General features: G+C 40.8%; 1 protein-coding gene across 1 annotated transcript in view; it reads left to right on the forward strand.

Annotated features, from left to right (window-relative positions):
* PTPRG (protein tyrosine phosphatase, receptor type G) overlaps nt 1-19584 on the forward strand; it is a gene marked incomplete at its 5' end in the record, with an annotated part of 316509 nt that overhangs the window by 195707 nt on the left and 101218 nt on the right. Inside the window, one exon of the mRNA XM_017747149.1 lies at nt 10324-10390. Within this exon, the coding sequence (XP_017602638.1) occupies nt 10324-10390 (67 nt within the window). The remainder of the gene's footprint in view (nt 1-10323; nt 10391-19584) is intronic.

The raw sequence follows: 19584 nt of genomic DNA on the forward strand, positions 1-19584 counted from the left end.
TCTCTGGTGCCTGGAGCACTTCCTGCCCCTCCTTCTCCACTGACCTTGGTGTCTCCATGTTGTTCCCCTCACATGCTCTCACCTCCTCCTCTTCTCTGGCTAGAAAAACTGCCCCCACTTTGTTTTGATTTTCCTCTTAAGTATGCCCCCAGTTGTTTTGATTTTCCTCTTAAGTATGTTATCACAGAGGCATTCCCATCATCTCTAATTGGCCCGGCTTTGGCCAGCAGCATGTCCATCTTCAGAGCCATCAGGGATTGGCTCTGCGGGACAGGGTGGAAGCTCCCACCAGCTTCTCACCGACAGAAGCCACCTCTGTGGCCCCCAATACCAAAAACCAGGCTGAGCAAAAGCAACACAGTAGCCAAACCTGCTTCTTTCTCCTGTCTCCATGATCATCTCAGGGGGTGGAAGAGCAGAGGAACTTCCTTGGAGAGGCAGGAGGTGGAGAGGAAAAGGTGGGAGAGCTGTGGAAGGATGCTTAAGGGGGTATGTGGAACAGTTTGGGAAGGGAGGATGCTGTAACATTTGAGGAGACAGAAACAACTCCCTGGGTGGAAGGAGACAGTAAGGAGGATGTAGCAGGTGGGTGATGGGAGAGGGAGGCAACTCAGACATAAAAGTGGAGGCAGAAGTGAGGAAACTCTGGGGATTAGTAGGTGCTTTCTGCTTTAGGTACTATGAGCGCTGAGCTGTGCACATTCTTAGTATTTTGCAAAGCTGCACACACGTGCAAGAACTATATGATACTGCAAATTTACAAAAATATATGTAAATATGGAAGAACTTGCTTGAAAGAAAATTACAAATACAAGACTGCATCATAGTTGTCCTTTTGTGCTGGAAGGTATTAATGAAAAGCAGTGGTTTAACATTTTGTCCTTGTACCACAAAGATGCCTGTAAGCCTGAGAGCCCTCCCAGCCAATGGCTGCTGCATTAAAAATGGGCAACCTCCTTAGAAATGAGATAAAAGGAACAGCAAACAAACTGTGTTGGAATTTGATTTTTCAAAGCATAAGATAAAAAAAAAAATCTGCCCTACAATAATTTGTTTTCACTGGATTTCTAATTTAATTCTGAACTGAGGTGTGGTTGTCATTAGGGAAGTGACTGTGTAACTTAATTGACATTTCTGCATTCTCTGTGTTTGTGACTCATAGATGCTGGCTTGAATCATCTGTACTCTCTGGCTGGAGGGAGCCCAGGGCTGTGCTGGGAGAGAAGAAGACAGGACTTTTCTTGTAGAATGAATGAAAGATGTTGGGTAGCTGAGACGATTCCTTTTCTTCATTTTAAGGGAGTGATTGATGTGACCCCTCTCATCAAGATTCTTTGTGTTGGCTGGAAAAGAGAGAAAGGCTGGAAATCTCTGCTGCATCCCAGGCAAGCTTAGCTGGAGCAATTAAATTAAACCTTTGCAAAGTGCTGGAGTTCCAGATGTCCATCTGAGCTGTTCCTTTCCAGCCTTTGCATTTTGCCCGGGAAATTTTCCTGTTTAGCCATCAGACTTCATTGCTTTATTTTCATTTAAAAAAAAAAAAACAAAAAAACTGGAGATATTTTTTTCTCGCTTACACAATTTTGTACCAAATTCAAGCCAGGAGCAGAAGAAAATGAGAGCTAGCTTCCATTTGTGGTTTCACAGTTTTGAGTTTAGCCTCTCCAAATGTGTGAAGCTGTACATCAAGGAGTGGCTGTTGTAAGATGATCTGGCTGTAGTGCTTGTTATATTTTTTCATTACACCATTTTGTTTTCCTCCCTACTTAGGTCAAAATTATTATTTTTACCTAAAAACTGTAAATTGAGCAAATTGCGAAAACTCTAAAAGAGACTCAACTCTTTTTTTTTTTAACCTTTAAATTTTTTTTTTTAATTCAGATGATGAGAACAGTTTATACCTGATGGCAGTTTTTATCAAATAGCCTCCATCCTGATAAAATGTTACCCCCTGGTGTGTCATTTTTCCAGCTGAACTGCTGGTAGGATTGAGAGATCTTGCACACTGCTGCTTAAATAAGTAGACTCTATGCTCTATGAAGAAATCATATTATTTTCTCAAAGAACAAGTAGGCTCAGTGCACTGAAATTGCTTTAAATAAACTTGCAGCTACTGTAGCCCTTTTTTGTGCAGCTGCAGATGGTAAAGTCTATCAATCAAGCTTTCCCAGCTTTGAGAAGCTGCCACTGAAGCTGCCTCTCCTCTGTGTTGAAATTACATTTTTGTCTTTTACAGAACTTTGTATCTGAGATATTCTATTTCTCTAATCAGATTGTGCTTTTGGGCTGTACATATTTTTTGTTTTTCCTTAGATATATGTGTATTAAGATCTTTCAGTAATTTGTTAATTGAATGTGCTATTGCCTTGCAGTAAATTAGCTGCGTTTGTGCAAGAATGCTTTGGGGAAATTAATTAATTAATATTGTATTAATTAATTAATTAAGCAGTGGAGTAAGTCAAAGTTTGATCAAAAGAGTGCCTTACAAAAAGAAAGGAAAATATTGTTGTTTCTTACCATGGTGCCGGTTGCAAATCTTGTGATAGTGAATGGAGGAAATGCTGTAGAGGGGAGATGCAGCATGTTCCTCAGCCTGGTGTTCCAATCAGCTGCTGCCAGTGGGTTACAATGCACGATCAGTGTTCCTCTCTGCTAACAAAGGAACTCAGTGTGCACAAACACAGAGCACTCTGAGCTGAGTTATTAAGCAGACTTTACCTTGGAGTTTCATGGTCTTGCGCTTTTTTTGAGGCAGTCTCTTGTGTCAGGGCATTGCACCAACATGCAGATTTTGCTCAATGTTCTTCTCTGGTAGCCAGTGCTTTGCTCTTTTTATGACACTGGTATTTCAGCCAGCCTGTGGTAAAAGTGAGTATTTATGCTGCTTGTGTTTTCAAGCATTCCTACTGGATATAATGGTAGGGGAAGTTGCTGATCTATAGCCTAGTTTGTCCCATCCCTGTCCCAGGATGTCTGTAGCTAACTCAGGTCCAGAGGCAGCAGGTACAAAGTGATGTCGGGGCTGAGTTAAAGGCTGGGAGGAGCAGTGGTTGCAAACAGTTTCATTGCGCTCAACCAAAGATGAGGGACAGCCAGAACACCTGACCCCAAAGTTAGTTCAATAGCTTTTAAAACCATTTTGGACTTCAAAAAAGTAAAGGAAAAAATGCAGCTTCCTCTTTGGCACTGCTAGTTAATATACCCTGCTAGTAGATACCCTCCAAAGCTGTAGTAAAATATGAAGTTAATATATCACTAGCAAGATTTTGGTCAGAATGATGTATTATTTTAAGTGGAATTAGCTAGAAGGATCAATGCGCACCCATTACTCTATTTAAAATAATCATTGGAAGACTCATTAACTTTTTTTTTTCCCTTCTCTTCAAACAACATAGTGAATGAGACATTTAGGAACACCCCCTTCTCCAGCATATTCACCTCTATGACTTCAGTATATTTTCATTCATAGCAGGATACCTGAAGGCCAAAACCCAAATTTAATGCAACAGAGTTTGCCTTCAAATCCCTAAACCTGAAACCAGTTGCTGTAGGCAGAGGCAAAATCAGCTCTAACGCACGTTTTTATAGAAATCAGAGGTCATGGTAATATCTGTGTGAAATAGTGCATGTGCCACCATAAGGTTCAGTGTCCCATCTTGCCTGGGTACCTGTTATTCTCTCTGATTCTACACATGAGTAGAAACTTGAAGTATTGAGGGGGCTGTTTCCATTTCTTGTTTTCCCTTACAAATGTATTCTGCAGGATACTTACTTTGGGCAGTCCATTCATTACACAGTAAATGCCTTCTGCCTCCCTGCTCACCTCTGTCAGGCTGCAGGCTTTTGGCCAGATTTGTCCTTTTGCATCAGCTCATATGGGAGATGTGTAATTATAGCTTATATGGGGGAGATGGAAGAAAATATCGTCTGTGGAGGAGCAGGAATATATCATTCTTGGATCATTTAATGCTTGTGAAGGTGAAAAACTTAGAGCACCAAATCTAGCTTATCATTATGTCGGGAGCTCTGTAAGCATTTTTTTGGCTTCACAGATAGCTCAGTGTGCTATTGTATCAACCAGTATCCCTTCTCACCCATCAGTTCTCCTGGAAAGCTCCAGATAAATATTTCCTACTTTATTTCAAAGCAAAGCACATGTAAACTTTTCATATCTGTTCATCCACATTCCAGATCCGGCTGAAATCTTTCACTTCCTTTTATTCAGTAATGTTTAAGACACCAGATATTTATACACAGTCAGATTTTACAGTGTGGGCTTCAAAAGGGAGAGAAGCAAGAGGTGGGACAATGGAGTTAGTCCAGAGCAGAAGGGTGTGGACCACAAGGCCAGGATGTCCTTTCCAAGTGCTGCAGGCTGATGCAGGTTAAACCATTGTTGTTCAGAAGGATTGGGAGTAGGGCGTACCCAAGCTGATAGCTAGCCCTGAAATTATTTGGCCCTGAAGACACGGATTTGAAGAGCTTCACAAGCAATATCCCTAGTGCTTTCCCTTTACTGAGAAAAGAGTGTTTCTTTTGATAGTGATTATCTTGGATTCTTTAAATCCTGTTTCTGTGATGTTAAAATACATACTGTGTGGTGCAGTGTTTGCATTAATGGGATTCCTCTAATTTCTGTTCTAAACCACCGAAAATCAGGTCCTTTCCCATAGAGATTTGGGACTGGCATCTGTCCAACACCACTGAGCTGATAGAAGAATAAATTGTTTAACCATGGTGATTGTCCTGAAACCCTACAGGAAAATGTAATCTCTGCAACCTAGTTAATTTATAATAGTTTTCTTTTTCTTCTTAGTTGTTTGTACAGAGTGCTTGGAGACTTAGGTTTTTGGGTGGTGAGTTGTATATCTTAACTGCAGGCTGTATAGGAGCTGAAGACACATGGTTGGGGGAATATAATATTGGCATCCTTCTATGTCAGCCACTGTCACTGGCTTCAGCTGCCATGGTTAAGTATGAAGTCATTCATCCTTGGCAGACACCGTCCTTTGCAGCATGAGAGGATGGTCTCTGGATGTTAATGCTCAGCACTCTGGGAACAGCTGGCTATATCGAATTCAAGGCATGCAGATTTTCTTGGCCATTTTACTTAGCAGATGGGTAAGGCTTGATAGATTGAAGATTTAGTTTCCAAGTCAAGGGCCAAATGTTGCAGTGGGAGAGAAAAGTAAATTATATGACTATTTGGAGGGGAAAGGCACAGGTACTGTATCACAAAATTGTTGCCATTCATTTTCCTCTGCCTTGCACAGAATGCATGTCATTTCACCTTTCAATATAGCCGTCTGTGGCATTCTCCTTCACTTTGAGATGCTTTGCAATACTGTCTGTGAGCCCATTTAATGAACTTGAAAGCAGTTGCTGCAAATGTATGACAGTTTAATGTCCAAATGCCAGATATTTTTAAGGTGGAAATGAAAGAGAAATTTCTATTTTCAACCCAAATTTTTTATTTGTATATCAACCCAAATAGGTGGGTTTTCTTCAGTTCTTTTTTCTCCACACCCTTTTCTTCCACACATCTATTGAAACTTATTTTTAAAAGGAAAGTGTATTCCTTACTCCTGATTTGTTCAAATAATTAATATTCACCTACTTCTCACAAGGTAGATGGTACCAGTGATCATTAGAGGGCTTTGTGGTACTCCCTCCAGACGTCCTTGGTTGGTGGGAAGATAATCTGGGTTTCAGAGAGGCTGCCTGGAGCTTTGGACACTGGGGGGTGTCTGGCCCTTTGGTAAAGGGTCTTAGAGTTAAGGTCTGGTGTTGCTGTGTGGTCTCTCTAACTGCCTCAGTGTGTATTTGGGGGTTTCCCTGGTTTTATTTTTCAGTGTTTCTAAAATAAGCATGGTAAGATCAGTATTTTTGCTGAGGTCTTTTTTTTCAGCTTTATAGAACTGTTTCCACCAGAAGGACAGGTCATGGATTACTTACGTTGCTTTAGCATATGGCTTTAATTTTATAGCGTGTGGTATATGGATTTTATGGTATAGATTTTAACACTTTACAAGTCTTCTGAGTTTTGATAAATCATTGTCTTCAGGAGGTTCTGAGTTTGTCCTATAAAATAATCAGATGAACAGAGAGCTTTGTCTGCTCTACAGTGAGTGATAGAGAATGAGAATGGGTTGGTGTTTTTTAACTCATGAGGACATGCTGAGCTTGGTGTCTGTACTAGCATGGTCAGCCTGGCTGGGGTTCTCTGGTTTAGTTCTCTTTGGAGTATTAATGTTATCCTGAGTAAGGGCTGAGCTCCCTGGACTGCCTTCAAGGGTACAGCTATAGAAACAGCACTTTCAAGCACAGGGACAACACACTGTGCTGCTGAGAGGTGTTAACCCTGCTGTCAATAGAGTTCATGACTGATCAGCCTTGTTCACTGAAGAAGCAGTAATTTCTCAGTCACTGCATCCGATGCAGGAACTGTAAGTTAATGTAACCTGTCTAGAGTATGATTTCCACAATGCTTCATGTGAAGAACATAGCTGGTTTATGACTGCAGAATGGGGTCACTTGTGCCTTGCCTTTTCCCATATTGCAAATATTTGGTTTGTTTATTGCATTAGCATCAAGCCACTCTTTCTATTCAGAATGGCATGTGCACCGGGTATTGAAGTCACCCAAAGGGTACAATAAACAAGAGATTTTGCTTCTTCATGTCATGTTCATCACATATTTACCCTATGGTGAGAACTCTGTTAGCACAGGAAACTGCTTAATGATACCTCTGTGTTTGTTTTTCCATTGCGCTTAGCATGATAGTTACCTATTCATTTCTGCTCAAGAGGATTACAGGCATTTTTCAATTATAAATGATGCACACAAGCATTATTTAATCTGTTTACTGCAGACCTATAGAGTGTTAGTCAGTCTTGAGCAAAAACATCTTGTACAGGAAACAACATTTGTAGTAGTGGTACTGTGGCTATTTTAGGGCAATTTCAGGATGCTTTTCCATCTGTCTGTTAATACTCACTCTGCATCATCATAGTTTTGTGTTTGTGCCTGGAATTCCTGTGGCTTGAGAAATTGTCATTCTTGGTGTTTCTTCCAGTAAGGTCTTGAAGAAGTAGGGGGGAACTCATGGCTCTTCACTCACAGGAAAAGAAAAGCTTTCCCCAGCTTAGGTAGGCATATGCTGGGTGAAGCCAAAGCGCCCAGATCCAGTTACAGATGTGTGATCTTTCTCTAATTCTCCAAGGTATCAGCAGAAATGTGGAATGTAAAGTCAATCTGAAGAATTCATTGCTGTTTTCCTTCAGGATATGTTCATAAGATAATAAAAAAATACATGTCTGGAACACATATAACAAAGAAAGTTAGAAACAGTTTGTAGGAGGATATAAGCTCAAGCTTCATGACATGGAGTAATAAAGTAGATCAGAAGGGCACTTCTTATTCTAGAGATTTTTGTCCTTTTTTCCTTTTGCTTTTTTTTCCTGCCCTTCTTTCTTTTAAGTATCAGCTGTTCTCAGAGACAGGATTCTTGTATGGGTGAATCTCTGATCTCAACCAGCATGGTAGCTGAAGGCCAGTTAAACCAGAGACATACAGCGATGGGGATAGAACTTGGCATTTTGGGTTTCGGAAACCTCCTTTCCTCTTGGAACACGGGCAGAAAAAGGATACGGAGAAGTGAAAAAATAAAGAGAGAGAGAGATGAAATTCAAGGTGCATTTTTTTGGGTTGTTTTAGAATTTGAAGAAGGAAAAAATGTAACAAAACTTCTGTTCTGAAGTCTGAACCCTTCCACAAAATGAGAAAACTTTTGGCCACTTTTCTAATGGTCTTGCCAAGATCCTGAAACAGTTGTACTGAAGTATGAGAGAACTGTGTATGAATGTAAGGTAAAAAGAGGGAAAGCATCTGGAAGGAAAAGAAAGCTTTATCCCCTGCAGGTCTGAACTGACATCTCTGCGAGTGGTACTTGTTTGAATATATTTTTTAAAGAAACACGAGATCCCACTCCCCATACCCCTGGAGAAAACAAGATTACAGGTGCATGGAGCATTTGCCTTCCAGCCTCCATAAAAATCCCATGCCTGTTGGTTTTGCGCTGTTGAAGAACACAGCACCTTGGCAGAATATGGTATCAGAGAGGCTGCATGGCTGCATCTATACAGCCACGCCACCTCAGCAGATTAAAGGGGCTTTGCCAGGGCTGAGGTTAGTGATTGATCTACTTCGACACAAAATCCCGAAAGGAAGAGTTGTAACCTTTATGATTCTTTCTGTCTATTTGCTTTCTTCAAACTGATTGCAGCTGTCACCAGAAATAGAACCAAAGTAAACAAAATGAAACTCTTTACCACTTATGGTTAGGCAGCGATAACTAAAACATTGTTAAAGTCCAGAGCAAGATTTTCTTGCATTCTTGTACTTAAATGCTGGTAGCATTTTAATGATTTATTTTTCAATGGTGCCCATGGTTAGAGAAACCTGGATAAATGGAAAAGATGCAGGAATGTGTCTCACAACAGGCTCTGTGTTTTTAGTGTTTCTTTTTGATTTGTCAGATGCCAGACAGAACCTACAAAGTGCATCACTGGGTCCACTGTCCTGTGATTCTTATTTATACAAGATCCAAAGTGTGCAGAGCACCCCTTTGGGCATATAAAAGTTCACGCTTCAAAGAGCTTGCAGCCTTCAGGGCTAGTGGTGTTATGGTCCAGTAACATCTGAGCTGTATATATTTCAAAGCTGCTTTTGCTGCTTTGATAATTTTATTGCATTTCTTGCCCTAGATGATCATTGCAAGTTCTGGAGTACTGTGATGAGGAAAGGATTTTCAATTTCCATTTACAACACCAAACCATTTTGTCTCTAGAGAAGTGAATAAGAATGTGTCCTGAACACAGCAGAGTAGTTCAAAGGGCAAGTAAACAGAAAACAGAAAAGTGGTTTGTTGTGGTTTATCTCTATGCAGTTGGCTGAGAAGATAATGAGGTTTCTAAGATTACTAGTTAGTTATGGGGAAGACGGACAAGATGAGAGGTGCTTGTGCTTGCAAAACTTGGGCAGTGGACTCCAGTTTTCTTGTCAGATCATTAAAATTTGTGATATTTTTACAGCACTTTTTTTGGATGTGCTGTGGTCACTGATGTCCTCCTCCTAGGAACAGCTCCAAGCTGGTTCTGCCCTTCACACATCAGTGTGTTCCCTGCTGGGCACAAGGTCCTTTCTCAGGGTTTTCTTCTTTTGTCTCCGCTCCTTTCCAAATACATTAATACACAGCCATAATGTGATTAAACTCTGTTTTTCCTCATGACATGGAGGTCATCAGCAAGCAGTAAAATACAAAACAGCTCTTTTGCATCTGATATGTTGCCCATTAGGAGCTGTCCATCCAGAAATTATCAATACTGCTCAGGTTCTGAAGCTGACTGGTGGGAAAAAAAGGAAGAATGTACCCCATCAATTAGATACATGGCAGTATTTATCTCCTAAAAGTAAATTGGCAAGTATCTTAAATAATGGAATAAGTTCACAGAAATTGTGAGTTATGCCTACAATACCTCTGAAGAGGCAAAAGGTTAAAAAACAAAATTGCATTATTGGTTGTAAATTCCTTGGCTGTGTGCAAGTAAGTGACTGAAGTGACGGATTTAATTTGGAAGTCATGGAGCTCAGCAGGGTTAATCCTTCCTGCTGCCTTTCCCTCCTCTCTCTGCTGCTGGATCTCACTGTTGAGGAAGACGTGGGAATTTCTGAGTGATAGAAGGAACATTGCAGGTTTTGGTCTGGCAGTGCAGGCAGTTGCACTGTCAAAAATTGATGATTTTTTTTCTAGGTCCTCTCAGAGAGCTTTATTGCCTTTCCTTTGTCCAAGTGACACTAAATGAAATAAACTTAAAAATATTAATAGCAATGAGATGCCAAGGCCCAACTCCATTAGGGCTGAAAGTGGTCCAGCTTCACTGACTGCAGTGGCAGCACCAGATTTATGGCCGTGTGGGTAAGGAATGAACTGGTCTGAGATGACTTCTTCTATGAAGCAGTTTTCCTCTACGAAGGCAGAAGTAGATGGAGAAAAATCAGCCCCGTGTTTTTAGGCTTTGCAGGGCTGATAATGTGGTTAATGTTTTAAAGAATGCAGAGGATGTGCTTTTTTTTTAATTTAACCTTCCTCACTTTATTTTGTTACACCATATCCCTTTGCCATTTGGTGAAGATCCATTGTAAATTTGAGTACTAAGCAGCTTGTTAGATAACATCTTTTTTTTTCTCTTTAGAAGACTAAACTGAGACTGTTCTGCCTGATGCCAGAGTAGATGTAACCAATGCTCTATGCTTTGCATGTAGGTCAGTCAGAGGGACAATTCAGCCCTGGATCCCATTATCCATGGATTGAAGGGCGTTGTACATCATGGTAAGTAGCTGCTTAAACTTTCTACTTGTTGGGAGGGGGAGAGGGGCAGGAATATTGTCCTTAAGGGATCAGGTCACCCCTGGAAGGACACGATGAGCCCACACATTCCTCATTCACCGATGTTTAAGGGCATCACAGCAATTATTTGATTGGTAAAGATGAGAGTCATTTGTTACCTGAGAATGGGTTGGGGTGAGCAGTAAACAATTTGTTTCTTTTCAGTCAGTGCTCCAGAATGCGTAAGTTATCAATCACAACTTTCTGCAATCTATCATTCGTATTAGAACTTCGAAGGCAGCCTGGATACTTCACTCTGTTATTTATCTTCTGTTTGCTCTAAAACTACACCTCTCTGAAGTTTCTATTTGTTTATAAATTATTTGTCTTTCAAATTTAGGGAGCTGATAATGAAACAGAAAATTAACTATCTATGAAAATTAATTAGACTTTGCAGCAGATGAACATCTTTCTGATGCTAGCATAAATACGATCATTCAGCTGTTCTGATGCATATACCTATTATCCTTGAACTTACAGCAGGTACTGAAATAAATATTAATATATTTTATACTTTTATAACCAATTTTTTACTTAGGAATTTTCCTGAAGCCTTACCACAGGTAATGCATCATCAGCAATGACATCAAGATGCTCTAGTTCCCAAAGTACTCTTGTCAGGTTTTAAAATAATGATTTGTAAAGTTTTAATAATCTCATTGTAATTCAAAAGGCATCTACTGGAATGGTGCTCAGTACAATAATAAATTTCCGTTCCATCTATAGTGCTGTGATAAAACAGCTTTGCACCTTTTCTAAGGATTGTCTTTAGACATTAGCTGGTGCTGTAGAGCTTAACAGACACTTTTTTTCTCTTGACTGCAAACCTAAAACTAGTTGACAGTGTTAAATTAAAACAAATAGGATTTTGGATTAATTGTTCTACTTTCAGAATCATTTAACATTGCAACTAGGAAGGCCAGTAAATCCAAACACAGTGAAAAACGGGTTAAATGATAACATGCCATAAAGTCCTTCATTTAGAGAATTTTCCTTAGGTTTTGCTGCTTATAAATTGCAGTGTTCTGCCATGAAATAAAAACAACACACTGAGCTGAAAAACTGGTGCTGTTTTCCACAAAAATAGAAGTTATTACCTTGCTCCCACTGGGTAACAAAACAGGCCAGCAAAAGCAACGCTGGGATGCATTAGGCTGCAGGGTTTTTTTCAGTGTCTGTTTAATTTGACAGTGCAGCCAAGCTGCCATTTAACTGGACTGGGATCTCTTTTGAGTTTTGTTCTTTATCTACTTTCTGTTCCAAGACTCCCAACCCCCTGCCAGCCCACAGTGTTTTAGCCACCTCATCAGGTTTTTCTGCTCCCTCTCTTGCTCCTTGAAGATAAAACAGCCACTCCTTGATAATCACACCAGTGTCTCCTAAGAGGATTATTCCATTCCCAAAATTAATTGTTTGGGTAGGATGTGACTTGGTCCCGAGGCTGTGATTCCCTAACCACATAATGATCAGTCCATCTCTGTACTGTCTTACCCACAGCAAAATCTGGGTGGATAAAAGGCGTTTATTTTTGTTTTGCACACAATGCACAGAGGTCTGCTAGTGTTTCAAGTAAAGGAAATCACTTGACATATTTCAGTACCTTGTTTCCTTTTCAAAACATTAAGGAAGAAAAAGAGGAAAATCATGCTTTCCTTCCTGTTTCAAAGGCCCTGATTAAAGGCCTTTTCTAAGGCTCTTTTGGTGGTTAGAGTAAGGGAATTTCCTCCTGCAGAGCAGTTGTTGAAAGAGCTCATTCTCTTTAACTTAAATATTGCTAGAACGCTTCAGTGAAGAATTGTTGTATCATATCTCTCTTTTAATGTTATTATATAGAATAATAGTAAAGATGTGAGGGTTTTCTTCCAGATGCTCTCATTTCTTTTCTTGATGTGATTTACTTACATCTTACATGAGCATAGTTTTATGAATTTATCTGAAAAGCTTCTTCCTGCCTTCCATTTGGCTGTATTCAACTGGGACCCTGAGGCAACAAGGACTTTTTGGCTGAAATACAGTGGAAAAAACTCTTGTGGCTTTTGAATCGAGTGGTTGGATCAAGCAGGGATCCAACAAAAGGAGGCAAAACTGAAACCTTACGTTTCTTTGCATTTTAAAATATTTCCATTACCCTGTTGGTTTTAGGGGGTTGTCACAATACAGAGGCACATACATATAATGTAAAAATTAAGAATACATACAAATGTTGAAGTTTTCTTGTCCCCCTCCCTCCATCTGGCAGAGCATGTTTCCTGGGTTGTGCTGAACAGTCACTCCTTCCTCTCATGCATTCAGTTTTCAACATGGGAATGGCACACCCACACAAACCCTCATCATCCTCGTTTTGTCATTTACTAGAAGGCCTGGTCCTGTATGGGGACTCCTCTCTGCACCACACTCTGTAGGGCTCCCACACTGGCCTGTCCTCATAGTGGTGACAGATCTGGTGACACTCAGGTAGATAGAGAGATGGTACTCCTGAGTGATGAGCTGGGTTTTTAAAAAATTTTTTGTATCCTTTTATTCTGTGAATTCTTGTATTCTTACATTGCTCTTCCAGGGATATGCAAACATTTCCAAAGTCAGAAGTTCTTTCTGTAGAAGCAAAAGCAATTTTTGCTTGATATTTCATCAGGGTTTTGAATTACTTACTAATTCAATGGAACATAAATAATTGTGCCCTTCACAGTGTCACCAGCTTAGTAACAATGATAGAGAAACATACACATAAAAATCAATACAGGAATAGTTGCTACTTAGTTGACTTTGTTTCCTCATCTCCAGGCAGAGTTTTGTAAAATCTTAATGCCACCTTAAACTTAATTTTACATGAGCAACCATATAAAGTTTCTTAGCTGGAAGGGGAACCATGGTGTACCAAACAACATACTGATGTATGTATCTATGATAAGGCTTTGGGGTTTTTGCCATGTTCTTCCTGCTGAACAGGATGTTCCTACACCGCTTCCCGACTCCTGCATCCGCCCTCAAAGAGCAGCACGGGAACACCAAGGAGGCTCTCACAGGACCTGTCAAATGCTTGTTGCTGATTTTAAAATTGCTTTTGGTTTTGTGCTCTGCCAAGGATTTGTCACACCTCCCGCCAGCCAGGTGCCTGCTCTTCTCACTCCTGCTTTTCCTGCCACAGGGCACGTGGCGAGCGTGTCTGCCACAGAGCCCAGCCAGGACTGACAGCTGGGACTGGGCAGCCCTCCCTGGAAAAGGGATGGGGTACAAGCAGTTGGAATTTGGATTTTCTGATGCTGACTTGCCAGTGTCTTTCAGCTCTGATTGCTGGGGGTCTTTTTTGACTCCTCTACAAATGCTCTTCTCATCATGAAAGCTGGTGGGAAGGGTCTTCAGCAATGCTGGTTCTGGTGGGATGGATGATGCATGTTCTTAATTGAAGCTGGATCTTAGGTAAAAAATTTACTGGTGCCTGGCTGTGCTTGCACCACAAATGGGGCAGTCTTGGTGCTGCACATCTGACTCTTCTGCCCATTTTGCTGCCGATGTGCTTGGCTGGGTGCCCTGCCCTGAGCCCTTCTCTGCTCCTCTTCCTTCTTCGTGACGCTGAGAATGACAGGGCAGGAAGGAGCTACTCTTGTTCGAGGGCTGAGGCATCTGGTGAGGCCTCAGAGAGAATGATTGTGCCCTTGTGGGAATAGGGCACTGTGAAATACCAGGTTGTGTTATAAGTTGATTTGCATTAAAATGGCTATGAAAGCCTTTGTCTGCCACACATTCCAGCAAGGTCTCAGAGGAACACCTGGCAGGATGGAGCTATTGCACAGAAACATTGCTTTTCCCACGTTTGCTGTCTTTGATTTGACCTTTTTTGGTACCATTTTGTATGTAAGCCTTTTAGAGAAGCCTTTTCCTTGTTTTTACCAGCTGCCTGCAAGGCATTAAAATGAGCCTTCTTCCCTGATGTCAGTCCTGGGATGGCACCCAGTGCTGGAGGCTGTTGGGGTTCCTCCCCCCGCCTTGGGGTCCAGGGGGAGGGGACCCTGGAGTAGAGGCAGGGGCCGCAGGGGTTCCCCACTCCCTGGTCAATCCTGTTCCCCGTTGGTTGTTTTGTGTTCCCCTGTGCGGGGAGGACCCTCTGGTCCCGTGATTGCAGAGTTCTTCGGCAGTCCCCCGGCCATGCAGCTGGAAAATAAAGATCTCTGAAACATCTACCAAGAATCGTTGGTCCCTGTTTCTTTTCTACAGGCCTCGCTGTCTATACATGTTGCAGAAATCCCCGCTGCAACAGGAAGCTGTGTGACATTCACCTTTTCCCAGCCTGGCACAGGTGCTCTGCACAGCGCCACAGTCCCGCTTTACTGTGCAGCCCACACTACCCCAGGCCCCTGGAAAAGATTTCAAGGTGATGGAAACTATGTTTTTATCACTCTGTCCTGTTCTCTGTAGATTCTTCTCATCAAGAATCTACACGGATCAGCAGAAAATTATTAGCAGAGCACAAATAAATTACCACAGCAGAAAAGGCTCAATGTCACAAAAATGAGGCTCTTATTCCCTTCCTTGTCAAAAGTGAGCTCTGAAAATCAAAGTGCTACCAGATCAAAAGCTTAGGTACAAAGCAAGTCAGTGGCATGTGTTGCTTGTTTGTGAACATGAGGTGGGGTGATGGGAGGAGAGGAACCTTTGTTGATTTAAAAGGGATCTTTGAAAAAAGTCTTAAAAAGCTATAACTGGAACCTAGCATGGAACAGACTTAGTCTTGGATCTCCCTTCAAATGGGCCAGAAGTGGTCAGGCAAGTGAATGCTAAAGTTTCTGAGCTTGCTGGGGAGAACCTACCAAAATACAGTGGAAAAAACTGCTTTAATAATGAAAAAGGATAGAGAATAAATATGTTGCACATCTCTCCAGTTGTCCTAGGTGAAACATCAGTGAATAACATGTTAAAATAAATCAGCACTAAAAAGGAAGCAATCTAGACGGTGTTAGTTACCCTGTGGATCTATCACACCAGAAGGCATAATAACAAGAAAACACTATTAGCACCATGACAGGTTTTTTCTTTTGTTTTGAACTTTAACCATAACACCGCCTGACAAGCTGTTTGCCTTCTACACCAAATATCATGGGGTTGTAGAGAAGAAGGGTGGGGGAGAGGGGTGAAGGTGAGATGTGATACTGTGAAACCTCATCTTTGAAAGTAAAACTTTGAAGAAAGCAGCAGCTCAATTTAGAACAAGGAAGGGCCATCAAACTAAGAGCAGCACGATACATTAAGCTGAGAAGGAAACATGGAGGAGCATTTCTTTTTCCTCAGGGATGAACTGGATATATTCTTTTGTTTTCTGATCTGTTCTTGTGTTCACAGTCAGAGTAGCCCTGTGAAAGGGGCCAGGACACGATTGCTGTGGAGCAAAGGGGAGGAGGAGGGAAGTGAGAAATGAAGATGAGAGGAGAGGTGATAAGTTCAGACCTTTATGTAGGGCAGCTCTGTGCATAGCTGCAAGGGTCTATATCATTTAAAGGAATAAATGGTGGAAGTGTTGGAAATCTCTGGTCCTTCACCTGTCTGCTCTGCAGAAAGCAGTGCTGGTCACGGCTGAGTAAAGACCAGCAAGCTGACAGAGAATTAATAGATTGCACAAAAAAATTAATTCAAGCTAACAAATATTGCACTTGTTAAAAGTTAAGAATTAAAGCTGATGCTGAATGTGAACAAATCATCTGCAGGGAGTAAGGGCTGGGTGCTATGCTGGTGGGTTTTGGGGATGTTTGCTGAGAAAAGAGGGGTGAGGAAGTCTGAGGACATGTGGTTTTGCTCTGGCTCTGCTGAAGCAGATGTGAACAATCCATGCTCCTCTGGGCGCTTCTCCTTCACTTTAGCATCTGCCAGGGTCCAGCTTTTTCCGGGGATCCTCCTCTCCTCTAAACTTTGTCATAGTTTCTTTTTCCTCCTATCACTGGTGCTTATTCTGTATTTCTTAGTTTCCTTACCTGTCCAGCCTCATGTACCTTTGCCTCAGGTGAGGTTTTGTGAAACCTGGAGAAGTCTCATCCCATTCTAAAATGTCGACAGCTGCTCTGCGTCAGTACTGCTTCAGCATGAAAGGTTCAGAATAACATTTTCCTTCTTTAAAGAGTTAAGACCTCTTCTCTGCAGCTAAACCTTTTCCTCCTAAGCTCTTTTAAGAAAGGGAGTGAGAAAAATTAAGCTTTAGACCAACACGTGGCATGGAAATGGTTTTCTGTTAATAAAAGACTTGCCTTTTTTATTCTTTCCTCCTGGCTTTTTGTACCTCTCACTGGTTGTCTCAGATTAAATTAGTCTGCATAACTGTGTTATTATCTCATTCCCCTCCTCCCTGCCATGCTGTGCTTTCTGTGTCCTTACAGCTCCTTACATTGCTCAGCAGAGGCTCTTTTAAAAAAAAAAAACCTAAATAAAAGTGAGAAAAATAATTGCACAGTAAATGACAAGAATTACCCTGAGTACAGCGGATTGTCAGATACTGCTCTTCCTGCAGGATTTACACAGCAAGCACTCATCTGATGATCCTTTCAATTGAAGTAATATATAATGTTTGTAATCTCATCTTTAAAATCACCCCCGTGAGTCTGGTCCTTGGCTGTGCTTTGCTGCCTGCTTTATCTGAGAAGTTCTGGCTCAATGGGTGTGCAACATGGTGTCCTTCTGATTATTTTGTGTGTTTGCTTTTTAAATGTTTGAATGCAGAAGCTTTAGAATGTCTTGGCTCATTGTGAAAATGAAATTGGCAATAACATTGTTTAACAAATTTGGGAGATTTTCAAAGCTCTTCATATTGGTATTGCAGATTTCAGTTATTCAAAGCGTAGCTGGGTACCCATCAGGCACCGCACATACGTTAATTTTGGAAATAAGCTCATTTTAAGATATTGTTTTCAATGCAGCCAAGTTCCTGTTTTCTTACACAAAATCATGATCAAAGTCCCAAAGCATTCCATGTGATATAAATGGACTTGGCATATAGTTATTTTCTTGTGATGTCCAATCCAAGTTCCTGTTATATTTAAAAGAATTTTGATCACAGATAATTGTGTGCTGTTTACCTGCGTGTCTCAAGAAGCCTCTTACTCTAGTGATTTGGTTAAAATTTAGGTCTATCTTTATCAAGTGATTGACTGAATATATTTTTAGCAAGTCCTTGAAGGCGAAATGTTCAACTGATGGCTCTTTCAGTATAATATTTGTTGGCACCAGCTTGTGAAAACTGCAGTAGTTGGTGGAGACCCGCTGCTGGTATCTGGTTTAAGATCTGGTTTTCTCCTCTGCTGAGTAAGCTATTGTGCACAATTTGGTATTAGTTCAGACCTAGTAGGGTGATGACTTGACAAAGAGTGTAAATAGGTCAGGGTTTTAAAGTGTGTCTGATCTGCAGTTGCCCTGCCTTTGGGTCAGGTTGTACACAAAATGGCCCTTTGCCCATACAAAATGCTGGGTAGATTTTTCAGCCCAAACAAAGAATTTGCTGGGTGTGACTTTTCACGTTGCTGTTGTGGGAGACAGACCCAAGAGGTGGATGTGAATATTGTATCAGAAGGTCAAATACGTTACCAGCTGGGTCAGTTAATTATTTTTTGTGAACGTAAGAGTTGAAATACAATATTGTTCTTTCATACTGTGGAACACTCAGTATTTTAAATGCCACATTCATTGTTTTAATGGTCAACAATGAATCTGTGGTGCTTGCTATTTTTACCTTTGAGGTATTAGAGTGAATATGTTTTTCTGAGCATTGGTGCTGTAAACAAAGCATTGCTGTTTGTTACCTGTGGATAAAACTGTCTGCATTAGTGGGGCAATATTTTTGATACTGCTCTTTGCTGCATCACCTGGGAGCACTGGTGGCAGCAGCAGGTTTATTGTTCTTTCCCAGAGGAATACTCTGTATTTCAAGGGCCTGTCTTCAGGGTCAAGATCTCTGGGGCTCTGCTTTCCTGGTTGTGTATATTTCTATTTGGGTGCTCAGGTGCTGAGATGGGAGGAGGACAAGGAGCAGCAGAAGAAACCATTGCAGGGCTCTGGTTTATGTGTGAGAGCAAGTAGGTGGCTCATGGGTCAGTTTTGCAGCATTGATTGCAGTGGTTCACAGGTGTTTGCAGGTGAACACATTTGCTTTGCTGTCTTTTATTGCTTTTGTCTGGCAGTTATTTCCTAGTACCTGTCAGCAAATGCTGTCTCATCAATCATGTAGTTCCCAGTCTTTTCCACTTTCTCCCTCCTAGAAACTCCTCACTCCACTCAGTCTGTTCCCAGCCTCCTGGACAAAGTTCATGCCCATAAAAGGGAAACAGAAGCTGGTCATAAAAGACAGTGAGGAAAGGTTTGTTGTTATTTCCAACCTTGTTGTTTTTCATTTAGGTGAACTATATATACATACACACACGTGTGTGTATATGTGTATATATATATATATATATAATATTTCTGTGATAATCAGTGAATGCTCTTGCCTAGCCTGGAAATTACTCTCCTTACAGTTTTACCAACAACAATAACTGATTTAACATTGAAGTCTTTAAAATTATATGACTTCAAAATGCCATTTTCAAAACTGTCTCAAGCTCTTAGGAACTTTAATTTCATGGCATTTACTGTTTCAATATGCTCTTGAAGGATATAGCAGGCATACACCAGAGTTTCTAAGTCCCTTTTTCTTTAAGCTTCAAGGGAAGATCTTTATGACTCCTATTTCTAAAACTCTGCACCATGCATCTAGATGGCAAGCAATACAAAAGAATGATATGTTTTCAAAAGTGTTACATTATGGAAGCATAATCAATTGATTATCATCTATTTTAGTAGTCATTTTAATCCAATTATATGTATTTTTTCATTTTAATCTTTGGCATTCATTAATGAAAACTTAGAGCGTTGCTTGTAGCCATGAAAAATTAGATCGAGAACACCCTGCCCTACTTAAACTGTGTATTAGCAAAGCTACTTTTTCCTTGAGAAATACTTCCCAAGTGCTTAGGAAAAAACCTTCCCTAATTGATAACCAAAAATTAATCATAGTCGGATACTTCCAGTTTGCATTCAAATAAGGTATTTCTCTATCTAAATAAGCTTCCTTCACTTGATTATTCATATTGTAGTTCAAAATGTTTAAAAATGAAAGATAGAGTTGG

Source organism: Corvus brachyrhynchos, unplaced genomic scaffold (assembly GCF_000691975.1).
Source record: "Corvus brachyrhynchos isolate BGI_N302 unplaced genomic scaffold, ASM69197v1 scaffold91, whole genome shotgun sequence".
Lineage (NCBI taxonomy): Eukaryota > Metazoa > Chordata > Aves > Passeriformes > Corvidae > Corvus > Corvus brachyrhynchos.